The sequence below is a fragment of the Phoenix dactylifera genome, chromosome 11 (assembly GCF_009389715.1).
Source record: "Phoenix dactylifera cultivar Barhee BC4 chromosome 11, palm_55x_up_171113_PBpolish2nd_filt_p, whole genome shotgun sequence".
NCBI lineage: Eukaryota > Viridiplantae > Streptophyta > Magnoliopsida > Arecales > Arecaceae > Phoenix > Phoenix dactylifera.
In genome coordinates this window covers 13,254,101-13,266,784 of record NC_052402.1, presented here as the reverse complement: position 1 = coordinate 13,266,784, position 12,684 = coordinate 13,254,101, and the positions used below count along the sequence as shown (strand labels likewise).

Below are 12,684 nucleotides of genomic sequence, written 5' to 3'. Positions count from 1 at the left end.
AGGACCTTTTGGAGTTCATGGAGTTAAAAGCGCGCTACGGTTCATACACTCAATCCGGGCGCGAATCCCAGTGCGGAGAACTGCGCGCGAGCCGATGCAAACCGGTCCGGTTCGCACCGGTACGCAACGGAAACTGCTGGGCTGGAACCATTTTTCACAGCCGAACTGGACCGGTCAAGGACCGGACTGGTCCGGTACAGACTGAACCGGCCGGTACCATGCTTAAAACCGAGATGCAGATGCAAGTCTTCGTATTTTCACAACCATGTATTAAATCTAGCTAAAAGGATGGTCGCATTCATCTATGTGGATTAATAGTACATAAAATATCTCACATTACTCCATGTGATGTTTTCCACTAAAATGTTATATACTGGTTTATATGATTTGACAGACTTCTTATATGTGCATTTTTCATTTTCCATTTGTCTACCTTGCAAATGCTCATTTTCCCCTTAATTTTCATAATTGTTTATATTTTCTAAATTTTTGAAAGAAGCTAGGAAAAACAAATCTTATGATCCATGATTCAGTCCAATCTTAGCCCCCGTACGATTTAAGACTCAATTCATGTCAACATTACTCAGAATGAAATTGCCAGAAGTCAAAGCAATGATGGAACTATACAGCAGTGAAGTGCTTTTCTTTTTCTCTATATTCCTTTCTTTTGTTTTTGTGGGTAAATGAAATATGCTGGTGGTAGAAATTTAGCAGGTCTCAACATGTCAATAAACTCTCCAAATGACCAAGAATGGAGGCTTTGAGAGGACGTACCTTATTATGATAGAAATGCTTCCACTCAATCTCATAGTTCTTCGTACCAGTTCTTGAATCTCCTGATCCGCAGAGTATTGCATAAATAATGAAGAGAATTCCACAAGAACAAAGGAGAGTTATTCAATTCACTTGGTGTGCCTGTACTGAAGAAATACCTGTCTCTTCCAGTGCAAATCTTGATCAGTGAGCTGTGGCATCTGAACAGAAAATTCTCCGTACTATTGCTTCATCTGATTATTGCATCCAGTTTAAGACAGATATAGATACATAGTACTTCTTAACAGATGAACTAAATACTATATTGTACAATGCAACATGTCCGTTTACAATGATCTTCCGCATTGCTAGGTAGCCACCCTGGTTGAAGAGTGCACCATAGGTTTGAACTTTTAACCAAATCAGTGCAAAACAAGAGAACAATGATTGTTTAGGAAGTCAAGGATGTGGAGAGAAGGAAAAAACGAATGAATACTAAGGGCGATTAAGATTGAGGTTGGACTCATATATATTGCCGATATATCAATGTGATGATTCAAGTTGTAGTGAGCAAAAACTATTTCAAGGCTACCCACAAGTCCAGTGCTCAAGTCCAGTGCTTTTATTTCCACCTCTAACATCTGCACGCATGAGATACAATGTGAAGGGGTGAAATCCTGAGATGATACAACTCCCAGTCTGCTACCCTAACAGCTAAAACATAGCTGAGAAAAACAACTCTTGGAGGTTGCAAATTGGATGCCATGTTCTTGAGATACTTGCATCATGGTCAGTTCATTCTGTCTAATTAGGAAAAAGAAAATTTGTTAGTCCTAACTGATCTATCTTTTGACATATGGTTACAATTTTCTTTTTCAAAAAAAAGAGAAGGTGTAGAACCAGAAGTTTCATATGCAGATAGTTAATTGACGAAAGTTGACAAGCAAATACAAAAAAAAGTGCTTTTGATTAAAGGTGAACAAACAACTCGAACAGACAAGGTTACATAAAAGCATCATTGGGCTTCTCACCTATAACATGACTATTGTTCTTAATCAGATGGTACAGCAACACACCTGCTGCCACACTTACATTCAAGCTCTCTGCAGCAAGAAAAGACTTGAGATCTTGCCCAGAATAAGTCTGATCCTTTTTCTCAGCATCCAATTTTCCAACCCATCCAGGCATGAATCCCGGAATTCTAATCAACTCAGTACATGTCCTCTCCACTAGAGGTCTCAACCCACTGCCTTCACTGCCCAACACGAGTATCGTAGGCACCCCAGCTTCAACCTCATTTAATGGGATAGCTCTTGAAGAAACTGACCCTCCAAGAACCCTCCAGCCATTCTCAATTGATGATGACAAGAACTGCATCATGTTCTTACAAGACAGTAGCTCGATAAATTCAAGGGAGCCTGCACTGGCTTTGCTAACTACACCGCTCAAAGGTGCCGAGTTCTTTGCACACAACACCACCCCTTCTGCACCAAAAAAATATGCTGACCTTATAATGGCTCCTAAATTCTGAGGGTCTGTGACCTCATCCAAAGCCACCCAGAGAGGAGCTTTTTGACCCTCCAATGATACAGGCTCTAGTTCCCTAATATTAACCATCTCCAATGGAGAAGCATCGAGCACCAAACCTTGATGAGGTCGGTTGTCAACTACCATATTCAGATCATGCTTAGAAGCTTCTATAACCTTCAATCCTATCTTTTCAGCTATCTGCAAGACCTTCTCCACTGCCTTCTTGTCCTTCTTCTTATTGTTTTTGCTCAAGTCCATCACTTCCTGGACATAGAGAGCATAAAATTCCCTCCTTGCTGCCGTCAATGCTGCCAAAACTGGACCAACCCCATAAACCCCTTGGCCAACCATTTTCGGAACTGATGACTCGGTAGCCTCTTTCCTTGTCTTTCTTCCCAATTTCTCTTGCTTATTCCATTGATGAACTTGTGTTTTCTCAAAACGAGACTCTCGATCAATAAATCCCTTGGACTTATTCTTGATCCTATCCCATCTTGGATCATCAATAGGCTCATCATCTTCCTCCTCCACCTCCTCATATTTTTCTTCTTTAGCAAACCCTCTGAAACTTTTGAGGTTCTCTTCATTTCTATCTCCATTCTCACTGTTCTCTTTCACCCAGATTCCACGACTTCTGGAAAAATCTCTCTTCGCCGACTGTTCCCATGAGGAGCGGTTGCTTCTTACTGAAGGCCTTTTCTCCACCCCCTTTCGTTCTCCGTCTCTATAGGCTGCTATGCAAGGAAGTGTCTTGCTTTCTGCATTATTTGCAGTTCTCTGCTGTGAACCACTGGAGAAGACCCTAGTTCCGATCCCGTGCATTCTTTTTTGGGATTTCAGGTGAAATCCGTCCGAGAAACTCCTAGGATCGAGGGTTTTCCCACGAAATCCACTTGGAAAAATCCTAGTTCCCATGCCAGCAATAGTTTCCAGAGACTTCGGATGAAACCCCTGCGAAAAGCTTCTAGCTTTCTTTCCGCTACTGCTTTCCAAGATCTTCTGATGGAATCCCTCGGGTAAATATCGAGCGCTTCTTACTCTACCACTTCCTAGGGTTAGGGAATTCGATCGAGCGTTGCTCTTGAGGGCTTCCAGGAGAAACATATCGGCAATGGATCGGGAATCGAACCTGTGAGCCGATGTCCAGCATATGCGTCGTCTCCGAACCCTTGAAAACAGTGGGATCGCTGGGGTCTTGACGAGATTGCAGTATTACATGATAAAGGAAAGATTACGATTTCTTACATGCCCGATAGTTGTTCGACAGATTGCCTCACCGATGAGGGACGGCAGCCCAAATGCTTCTGACGGCTGGGCTAATGGAGCTAAAAGGGCGCTGCATAAAGAGCGGGGTCAAGGAACACTGTTTTGGAGCGCTCCAGGGACCTGGGTGAATACGCTGATTCCAGGCTGGCCCGAACTCTGTCGCCGGTCCGAACCAACCTGCCCGATTTCGGGCAACCCAAGAGCGAATTCCACATTTGATCCTCTGTTTTCCCTTAAAATCGGGTAGGTTGGGTCGGAGTAGAGGTCAGCCAGGCCATACATATATACATACATCTTCTCGATTCTTACTGTAGAAATATCTCAGTACTTGGTTTTAGAAAAAATGATGGTGGCCAAATTTTAAGATGGCCGTGAGAATAGAGATTACTCGGAATCCATCATCTTTGAGATACATTGAATTTCTTTTGTCAGCAAGGAGAAGTATTGGGATGAGTTATGCAGAGGCCAAGTAAGTACTGCAGGAATTGAACACAGCTCAAATCTAATCAAAACTGGATTGAAGACAGATTTTGGTGAAAATGCGACCAAAATGCCAAAGTGAGATCTTTTTGTTATTCCAAAAAACATAAACATTAGATCAACCAATCAGGAAAGGCAATGAAGAAAAAGGCACCATTTTGTTTCAGTTTGAACACCTTCAATTCATCCTCAAGGAGGTAAGGGGCATCTTCTCTTACCTTCGGTTTCAGGACATAGTAAAAAAAAAAGATAAGATGGAGCTTATTTTTTTGACCCCCACCCACCAAAAAAAAAAGAAAGAAAAAAAAGAAAAACAACATGATTGCAAATCATTAATAATACACCATTAATATCAGCTTAATATAATATAATAAATTATAATAAATAGAAAGCATTTATATTACATATTAAGCAATGAATTCTAATAAAGATGGAATATATTAATTCTAGCATTATTGATATCTGTTACATTTTAACTAATGAACTCTAATAATAGCCCGCATATTAATATCAGCATTATAAAGCAATAAATTTGAATATTAATACCAACATCTATATGATAAATAAGAATTTTGTATAAACTGAGTAAGCATGCAAAAACTTCCGTCGTTAATATCAACATCATTGATACCGATATTTATATGGTGAATGAAAAACTTTGCACATATAGATCCTCTACATAGACACTCTTATTACTACTACTAGCATTTTAATACCAGCTCCATACGATACATGAGATATATATTTTTTTGTTCTTTTTTTCCAACAATTCTTGAAGGGAAAGCTTAAATAACTAAATTTTGCACAATAAGAAATAAATTTTAATATTGGTTGAGTACATAAATATTGCTTTATTAATATTAAATAATAATTTTTAATGATAGACAGCATAATATCTGTATTATTAGTACCGAGTCTATCCAACTTTCAGAAAATACAAGGCACCAATTGAACCTACGGAATTAGGAGGACAAACACAGGGTGGACGTACCAAAAATGATGTATATTTATCAAATGACAAAAACCTTTGCCAAGATCCTGTATTGGATGCCAAACACCGCCATCTCATTCCCATCACGTGCACTACACGTGTCCAACTTTGTTGGTTTATTAGCACACTCCCGCTTTAATTGTTGCACTCCATTCGTTTCTACCATACGGGTAACGGATATGGAGAGCAGAATCGACAGGAGTGCACTTTCCAAAAGTTGAGCGACGCGTAAAGAGGCCCGCAACTCTACGGACGTGATCGAACCGATAAAGCCAACTGGAGCCCCTGGGGCATGAGGTCGAGTCCTATATATAAGGGAGAGAGAACGAGGGCTTTCGTGGCATCGCTTCTGGAGCTGCGGCTGTGCTTCCTTTGTCGGGAGGTAAAACCCTAGCCTCCTCTCCGCGATATCCCCTTGCTTTTTTAATTTTGTTAGAAATATTGTATTTAGATTCAATTGCACCGTGATCTGGATTCGTTCTGTCGAGTTTTTCGGCGATTTTTGCGAAAATTTTAACTTTTTTGTAAGAAATCAGGATCGATCGACATGGATAGCTTGTGTGGGGCTTATCCGCAGATTAAAGAAAGTTGCTTTGTTAGGTCTATTGATGGATTAGAAATTTTACTTGTAGCTCTAGATCTGGATTTGGCTTGATTTTGATGCTTATAGATCTATAGATTTATTGCAACAAGTTCAACTATTTCCTTACTTCTGTTTGTAATTTTAGTTTGCACGTGGTTTGGTTGTTTCAGCTCCTGGATCTATGTTCGTTACTGTCCTAGAGCTATATTTGTTATTTAACTGGGGTCTGAGCTGGGTGGGTTTACTTGGATCTATATATGTTAGTAATTCATGTCTTGAAATCCATGTCTTATGTGCTGAGTTATACTACTAAATCGGATTAGGTTTCTATTGCCATCTGACTAAGGGAAACAGGAAACTAACTGACATCTTGTTGATTATATGTCTACTATATTTTTTAGAGTTACTGTCATAGTTTTGGTGCTAAGCATTGATTTTTTCTATATAGTTGTTTAGTAAATCTGTTTGGTTCATTTCTAATTATTTTATCTTGAACAGGTAATTGTATTTTCGTGAGAAAAAATTATCAATTTTTTATAGGGGAGTTTGGATCTCCATATACTTACGTGAAATGTTTTAGAATTTTCTTCGTATTGAAACTTCCAAGCTTTTGTAGCTCTAGACATGCTAGAAGAATTTGGTTCTGGTTCAATCCAAATTCATGTTGCTTCTTACTTGTCTTAACAATTCTTTTGACACTTTTTCTCTAACATTTCCTATGTAGAACTTGGGCCCCAATATCATTGTTAAATAACCTTGACATGTCAGGGATGTATTGAATTCATGACCAGAAGATTCGCTTTTCAGTATTCGTATCTTCTTATACGATTATTGGTAGTTTTCAACTATTAAGGTTTTGGTTATATAGAACTTGATGTATGCCATCTGACATCTGACTCAGATACCAACATAAAATTGTCGTATCATCTGCTAAATTGCTAATATGCATTAGATATCTTAACACAAAATTTTTTTCGTGCTATGTAGTTTGTATACTTATATATGTGATATATTTGCACATGTGAAATGTTATATGATTTGTTATCTTATTAATCTGGTCCAAATTCTATACCATAAGATTTATTTGATAGAAATATCTAATGATCGGGTCATATGATAAGGTTATAGTAATTATTAACTGATCTACCTGTTTTTACCCATAGAGTGGGTTCTGTTTGTTTGATTGAACAAGCAGTTAAATTCTTTATAGACGCTCTTGACATTGCTATAAACTTTACCCAACTTTGATGTAACAAACACTTTCTGTTGCTATTGTGTCCTATGACCTGTGACTCATGAGATGACATGTTAGCTATAATTGTATTTTTTGTAGCTTTTGAAATTCTACTACAAATTTCCAGATGTGGAAACATATTCTTTGCTGATTCAATTTATTCAGCATAACGTGGATTTAGACAAAGGATTATCAAGGTCGGAAAAAATGACTGTTTGTCTATATGCTTAACTACCTTTTCCTCTTGTTTGGTACTGCTGATGTCTGTTGAGTGCTCATATTGCATGCTTGAGTACTTGTTATTCCAACCTCACTCTCCCTATTTCTTCACAGTTTCCACCTTACCATCTCAAACATTGTATTCCTGCCTGGTATCGACTCCTTGTTTTTGATAAAGCTTGGAAGGGATTGTCTTGTTGTTTTTTGCTTTATTTATTGTCATAATCTTTTGTTATTTGCTTATGGACTGCTCATGTCCAATTAATGTAACATGTGCATTTGTTACCAAAAAGTTCATGTGATTTAAAGGAATTTATAACTATCCTACCGAAGATTGTGTTTGGTAGAGAGACACATGAATTCATTCCATGCAAGTGTTTTAGAGGTCATTGAGTGGTAAGTATGTGGCTGGAGTGGTTAGAACCTCAACATTGTACGTCTCACACTTAAAAATTGCTAATCATGTGTTCCTTCCTTCCGTTATTATTCACTTGCTTTGCTTAATTTTATTTTTCTTCTCTTCTCTGCCTCGCTTCTTTCCCTTCTTTTGTCTTCTTCTCTACTTTGTTTTATCTATAGAAGCTGAGAATGTGGTTATCGTTGCTGCCAAGGCAAATAATGTAGAGGTGCATTTTGCAACCTGTGTATCTATCTGCAACCTGTGTATCTACCCACCTATGCTTGCACTATCACTTGCCAAAGCTTGAGTCCTCTTTGGCTTTATCACCCTCTTGCTTGAATGTAACTACAACAGAGAAATCCATGCTCCCTTATATTCTAATCCAAAACTTTCTTCCAAATGATTTATTAGTGCTTCAGAACCTTGCCTAGCTGGTAAAGTGACTGAGGCATGTAATTATGCACCTGCCTAATATAGTAGGTAGGGCATCTTCCTTATGTTTGGAGTGTCTCATTGAGCCACCTAGGCCCTAGGAAAGGTTCCTGGGAGCTTCCTGAACATAAAAAGGGAAAATAGAACCTTACCTTTGCCCTTTTTTTTGTTAAAGTGGTCTATTGCTCTTACATTGTTCAAAAAAAAACTAATGCCAGAACTTTTTTCTGGTGCCTTTTTGTAACCTGGATGTGAAAAGCTTATGATGTCTGGACACAATAGATTTTGTTCTAATTAAGATGTCCATTTGCTTTAGAGGAGCAATTCATAATGTCATCTCATATATGGTTTGGTGACCTAGGTAATTCAAAGAATTTATTTTGCATGTCTTGATAAAAGAACGTTTTTCTTTTTTCCCGTCAATTTTGAAGTTGGAATGCTGGATGACTGCTCAAAAAAGGATATGTTTCATCCTTCTCTATTGCTTGGAATTTTAACATTGTTTGCATAGTCTCGGTATTTTCATGATTGATTATGTTTTTATGATTTTTGCTAACTTGGCTTTCTATTTTTTCAGGAACGTACTAGAGTCTTTGTTGAATCTTCAAAGCAGGCAAGATGGTGAAGTTCACAGCTGAAGAGCTCCGTAGGATTATGGACATGAAGCATAACATCCGTAACATGTCTGTCATAGCACATGTTGATCATGGTATGAGACATCCGAGGCTTTCACTTTTAGTTGACTCTGTTTCCTAAAATCTGTGGTTATGAACATAGGCCAAAGTCTTTATCGTTCTATGATAAAACATAAAGGGCTTTTCTTTGAGCTGTTTGATTAAAAGACAAGAAGAAATACTGTGAACTTGTGGAAATTCACATGTATGATTTCCCTTAACTAGTAAGCCTGTTGGTGGTTCTTGCCTGCTGAATTTATTTGATTTTCAGACCATTTTAGCATCACATAGTTGGTGTGGGCTGCCAAAGAAAATTCATATCTCTTTGAGAAAAAAGGGTATTTGTTTTTGGTTCTCCCAATGTCTTCCAAAAACAAAAGGAAGAAAGAGGGAAAAAAGCTCTTCTTGATCCCAGCTTCTCCATCGAGTGCAACTGTATACACCAATTCTTTGCCTAGCTCCAAAAACAAAAAGAAATGAAAAAAATGATATTCATGGGACTTATGCTGGACAAGATTGACCGTACATACTGTAGCCTTTGCGAGCTATAATATAACAGGAGGGATGTTCATTTCTTCCCGCTTCTTGTGGTTCTTCTCCTACTATAACATTTTTATTTCTTATTCTATACAATTGACACCCTTAATGATAAAAGAAAAGTAAAACATATATTCACATTTTGCATCTAATCTGTTTCTTAAAACAAAATCATTAGATGTTATGCATTTATTTCAAAAAGTAAAGTAACTCAAAGTTGATTTGTTGTTAAAAAACTCATAATAATCTTATGTGAAGGATTATTGATTGAGGTTGTTTTAAGATGGTGACTTTTAAGCTTTACCATGAGCATCCATGTATGCTCTTTTTAGTTTGATATTACATAATTAGAGAGCAACATTAAAACTTACCTAGAATATTATGTGGAAGGCCAAATTATGATACAATTTGTGATCTCTATTTTTGCTCATTATTTTTGCTGTGCATTTCCACAAGTTCTATGCCATTGTGCAGTTTTATGCTTGTACAGGCTGTACGGTTAAGAGGAAAATTTTCTTTTATCAGCATTGCTTTAAAGTAGTCTGCTTTTTTATAATGTTAGTTACTTGATTTTCAACAATATATATTAGAATTTACCCAATAGATGCATATTGGTTTTTCCAAGATACTATTGGGGCTCTTTTTTAAAATGTTCAAAATTTGTATATGTTAAAGAATTCATGTTTTAGACTATCTGAATATGTGCCCTTTTTTTATGGTACCAATGAAGCCTTTTTTTGTGGGTTATTCTGTAGGCAAGTCTACTCTCACTGATTCTCTTGTGGCGGCTGCGGGAATCATTGCCCAGGAAGCTGCTGGAGATGTCAGGATGACTGACACCCGCCAGGATGAAGCGGAGCGCGGTATCACGATCAAATCTACAGGGATCTCTCTTTACTATGAGATGACTGATGAGTCTTTGAAGAACTATAAGGGTGAGAGAAATGGAAATGAGTATCTCATCAACCTGATTGATTCACCTGGGCATGTTGACTTCTCTTCTGAGGTCACTGCCGCTCTCCGTATTACTGATGGTGCATTAGTCGTTGTTGACTGTGTGGAGGGTGTGTGTGTCCAGACTGAAACTGTTCTCCGGCAAGCACTTGGAGAAAGAATTAGACCTGTCTTGACTGTTAACAAGATGGATAGATGTTTCTTGGAGCTTCAGGTTGAAGGTGAGGAAGCCTATCAGACTTTTCTACGTGTCATTGAGAATGCAAATGTTATTATGGCAACCTATGAAGATCCCCTTCTTGGTGATGTCCAAGTCTATCCGGAGAAAGGGACTGTTGCTTTCTCTGCTGGGTTGCATGGTTGGGCTTTCACTCTGACCAACTTTGCCAAGATGTATGCTGCCAAATTTGGAGTTGATGAGGCTAAGATGATGGAAAGGCTTTGGGGTGAGAATTACTTTGACCCGGCAACCAAAAAGTGGACCAACAAGAACACAGGTTCTCCTACTTGTAAGCGCGGCTTTGTACAATTTTGTTATGAACCGATCAAACAAATTATCAGCACTTGCATGAATGATCAGAAAGACAAACTGTGGCCGATGCTGCAGAAACTTGGTGTCACCATGAAATCTGAGGAGAAGGAACTTCTAGGTAAAGCTTTAATGAAGCGTGTCATGCAGAATTGGCTGCCTGCAAGCAGTGCCCTCCTTGAAATGATGATCTTCCACCTTCCATCTCCTTCCAGGGCGCAGAAGTACCGTGTGGAGAACTTATATGAGGGCCCACTTGATGATATATATGCAACAGCTATCAGAAATTGTGACCCAGAGGGCCCTCTTATGCTATATGTCTCAAAGATGATTCCTGCTTCTGATAAGGGTAGGTTCTTTGCATTTGGTCGGGTTTTCTCTGGAAGGGTTGCTACAGGTATGAAGGTACGGATCATGGGACCAAACTATGTCCCAGGTCAGAAAAAAGACTTGTATGTGAAGAACGTGCAAAGAACTGTTATCTGGATGGGTAAGAAACAGGAGTCTGTAGAGGACGTGCCTTGTGGAAACACAGTTGCCATGGTTGGGTTAGATCAATATATCACCAAAAATGCAACTCTGACAAATGAGAAGGAAGTTGATGCCCATCCAATAAGAGCCATGAAATTTTCTGTTTCTCCTGTTGTGCGTGTAGCAGTTCAATGCAAGGTTGCATCTGACCTTCCCAAGCTTGTTGAAGGTTTAAAACGTCTGGCCAAATCAGATCCTATGGTGGTCTGTACAATAGAAGAATCTGGCGAGCACATCATTGCAGGAGCTGGGGAGCTCCACCTTGAGATTTGCTTGAAAGATCTGCAGGAAGATTTCATGGGAGGTGCAGAGATTGTGGTCTCTGACCCCGTGGTCTCTTTCCGGGAAACTGTGCTTGAGAAATCTTGCCGGACCGTGATGAGCAAGTCCCCAAACAAGCACAATCGTCTCTATATGGAAGCACGACCCATGGAAGATGGGCTTGCTGAGGCCATTGATGAAGGGCGTATTGGCCCACGAGATGATCCAAAATCACGCGCAAAGATTCTGTCTGAGGAGTTTGGTTGGGACAAGGATCTTGCTAAGAAGATCTGGTGCTTTGGGCCTGAGACCACTGGTCCTAACATGGTCGTTGATATGTGTAAGGGAGTACAGTACCTTAATGAAATTAAGGACTCTGTTGTGGCTGGTTTCCAGTGGGCATCAAAAGAAGGGGCATTAGCTGAAGAAAACATGCGTGCGATATGCTTTGAAGTATGTGACGTGGTTCTGCATGCGGATGCTATTCACAGAGGTGGTGGTCAGATCATTCCAACAGCTAGAAGGGTCATATATGCATCACAATTGACAGCTAAACCAAGGCTGTTGGAACCAGTTTACCTGGTAGAGATTCAGGCTCCTGAGCAGGCACTGGGGGGTATCTATGGTGTTCTTAACCAGAAGCGTGGCCATGTCTTCGAAGAGTTACAAAGGCCGGGTACCCCTCTTTACAACATCAAGGCTTACCTCCCAGTTGTTGAGTCGTTTGGGTTCTCGAGCACTCTGAGGGCTGCAACATCAGGTCAGGCATTCCCTCAGTGTGTGTTTGACCACTGGGACATGATGTCTTCTGACCCATTGGAGCCTGGTACTCAAGCAGCACAACTTGTGAGTGACATCCGCAAGAGGAAAGGCTTGAAGGAGCAGATGACCCCATTATCCGAATTTGAAGACAAGCTCTAAGTTATTAACAGTACATGCGCCTGGATTTACTTTGTTTTTACTGTCCCACCTACCAGTGAGTCTGTTTCTGTCGCGATTGCATGCCCTTGGATATTTTCATATCTGATGTACTATTTGAACAATTCTAATGTCTTGAGTTTGCTGTGAGGATGCTTTATACATCTTTATTGGTTAGGTATTTTTCAAGGTATTGTGTAAGACTAAGTATGCAGGTTAGAGAATTTATCCATTGATGTGAAGTATATAAAGTCTGAGTTGCATCATGCATGAACTAACCTTCATCAATCCTTGAATTGGGTTAGGTTGTGGGTTCCCGGTTGTGTTAGAATGCAGTGCAGTGCAGGATAATTTCTAGTGGAGGATTTTCCAGTGTCATTCTCAAGAATTGC

The 12,684-nt window shown here is 39.4% G+C and overlaps 2 protein-coding genes across 3 annotated transcripts; one reads left to right on the top strand and one right to left on the bottom strand.

Moving 5' to 3' along the window:
- Nucleotides 1-661: 661 nt before the first annotated feature.
- On the bottom strand, nt 662-3,784 carry LOC103711498 (rRNA methyltransferase 1, mitochondrial). Of its 2 annotated transcripts, none has more exons than XM_039131680.1 (2): nt 1,785-3,784; nt 662-1,557 (listed from the first exon to the last, which is right to left on the bottom strand). In XM_039131680.1, the coding sequence occupies exons 1-2, from the start codon at nt 3,385-3,387 to the stop codon at nt 1,544-1,546; spliced, it is 1,617 nt and encodes a 538-aa protein (XP_038987608.1). In that variant the 5' UTR covers nt 3,388-3,784; the 3' UTR covers nt 662-1,543. The 2 variants fall into 2 exon arrangements, with proteins under 2 accessions (XP_038987608.1, XP_038987609.1); XM_039131681.1 differs by having other exon boundaries at nt 662-1,553.
- A 1,498-nt stretch (nt 3,785-5,282) lies between these two features.
- Nucleotides 5,283-12,558, top strand: LOC103711488 (elongation factor 2). Its single transcript, XM_008797644.4, has 3 exons — nt 5,283-5,402; nt 8,466-8,597; nt 9,855-12,558. Exons 2-3 carry the CDS (start codon nt 8,507-8,509, stop codon nt 12,293-12,295), a joined length of 2,532 nt encoding a protein of 843 aa, XP_008795866.1. The 5' UTR covers nt 5,283-5,402; nt 8,466-8,506; the 3' UTR covers nt 12,296-12,558.
- The last annotated feature ends 126 nt before the right edge of the window (nt 12,559-12,684 follow it).

Coding starts and splice junctions, on each gene's coding strand:
- LOC103711498 (XM_039131680.1), bottom strand. CDS start 3,387: ATGTTTCTCCTGGAAGCCCTCAAGAGCAACGCTCGATCGAATTCCCTA.
- LOC103711488 (XM_008797644.4), top strand. CDS start 8,507: ATGGTGAAGTTCACAGCTGAAGAGCTCCGTAGGATTATGGACATGAAG. Junction 8,598..9,854: donor CATAGCACATGTTGATCATG/GTATGAGACATC, acceptor GTTATTCTGTAG/GCAAGTCTACTCTCACTGAT.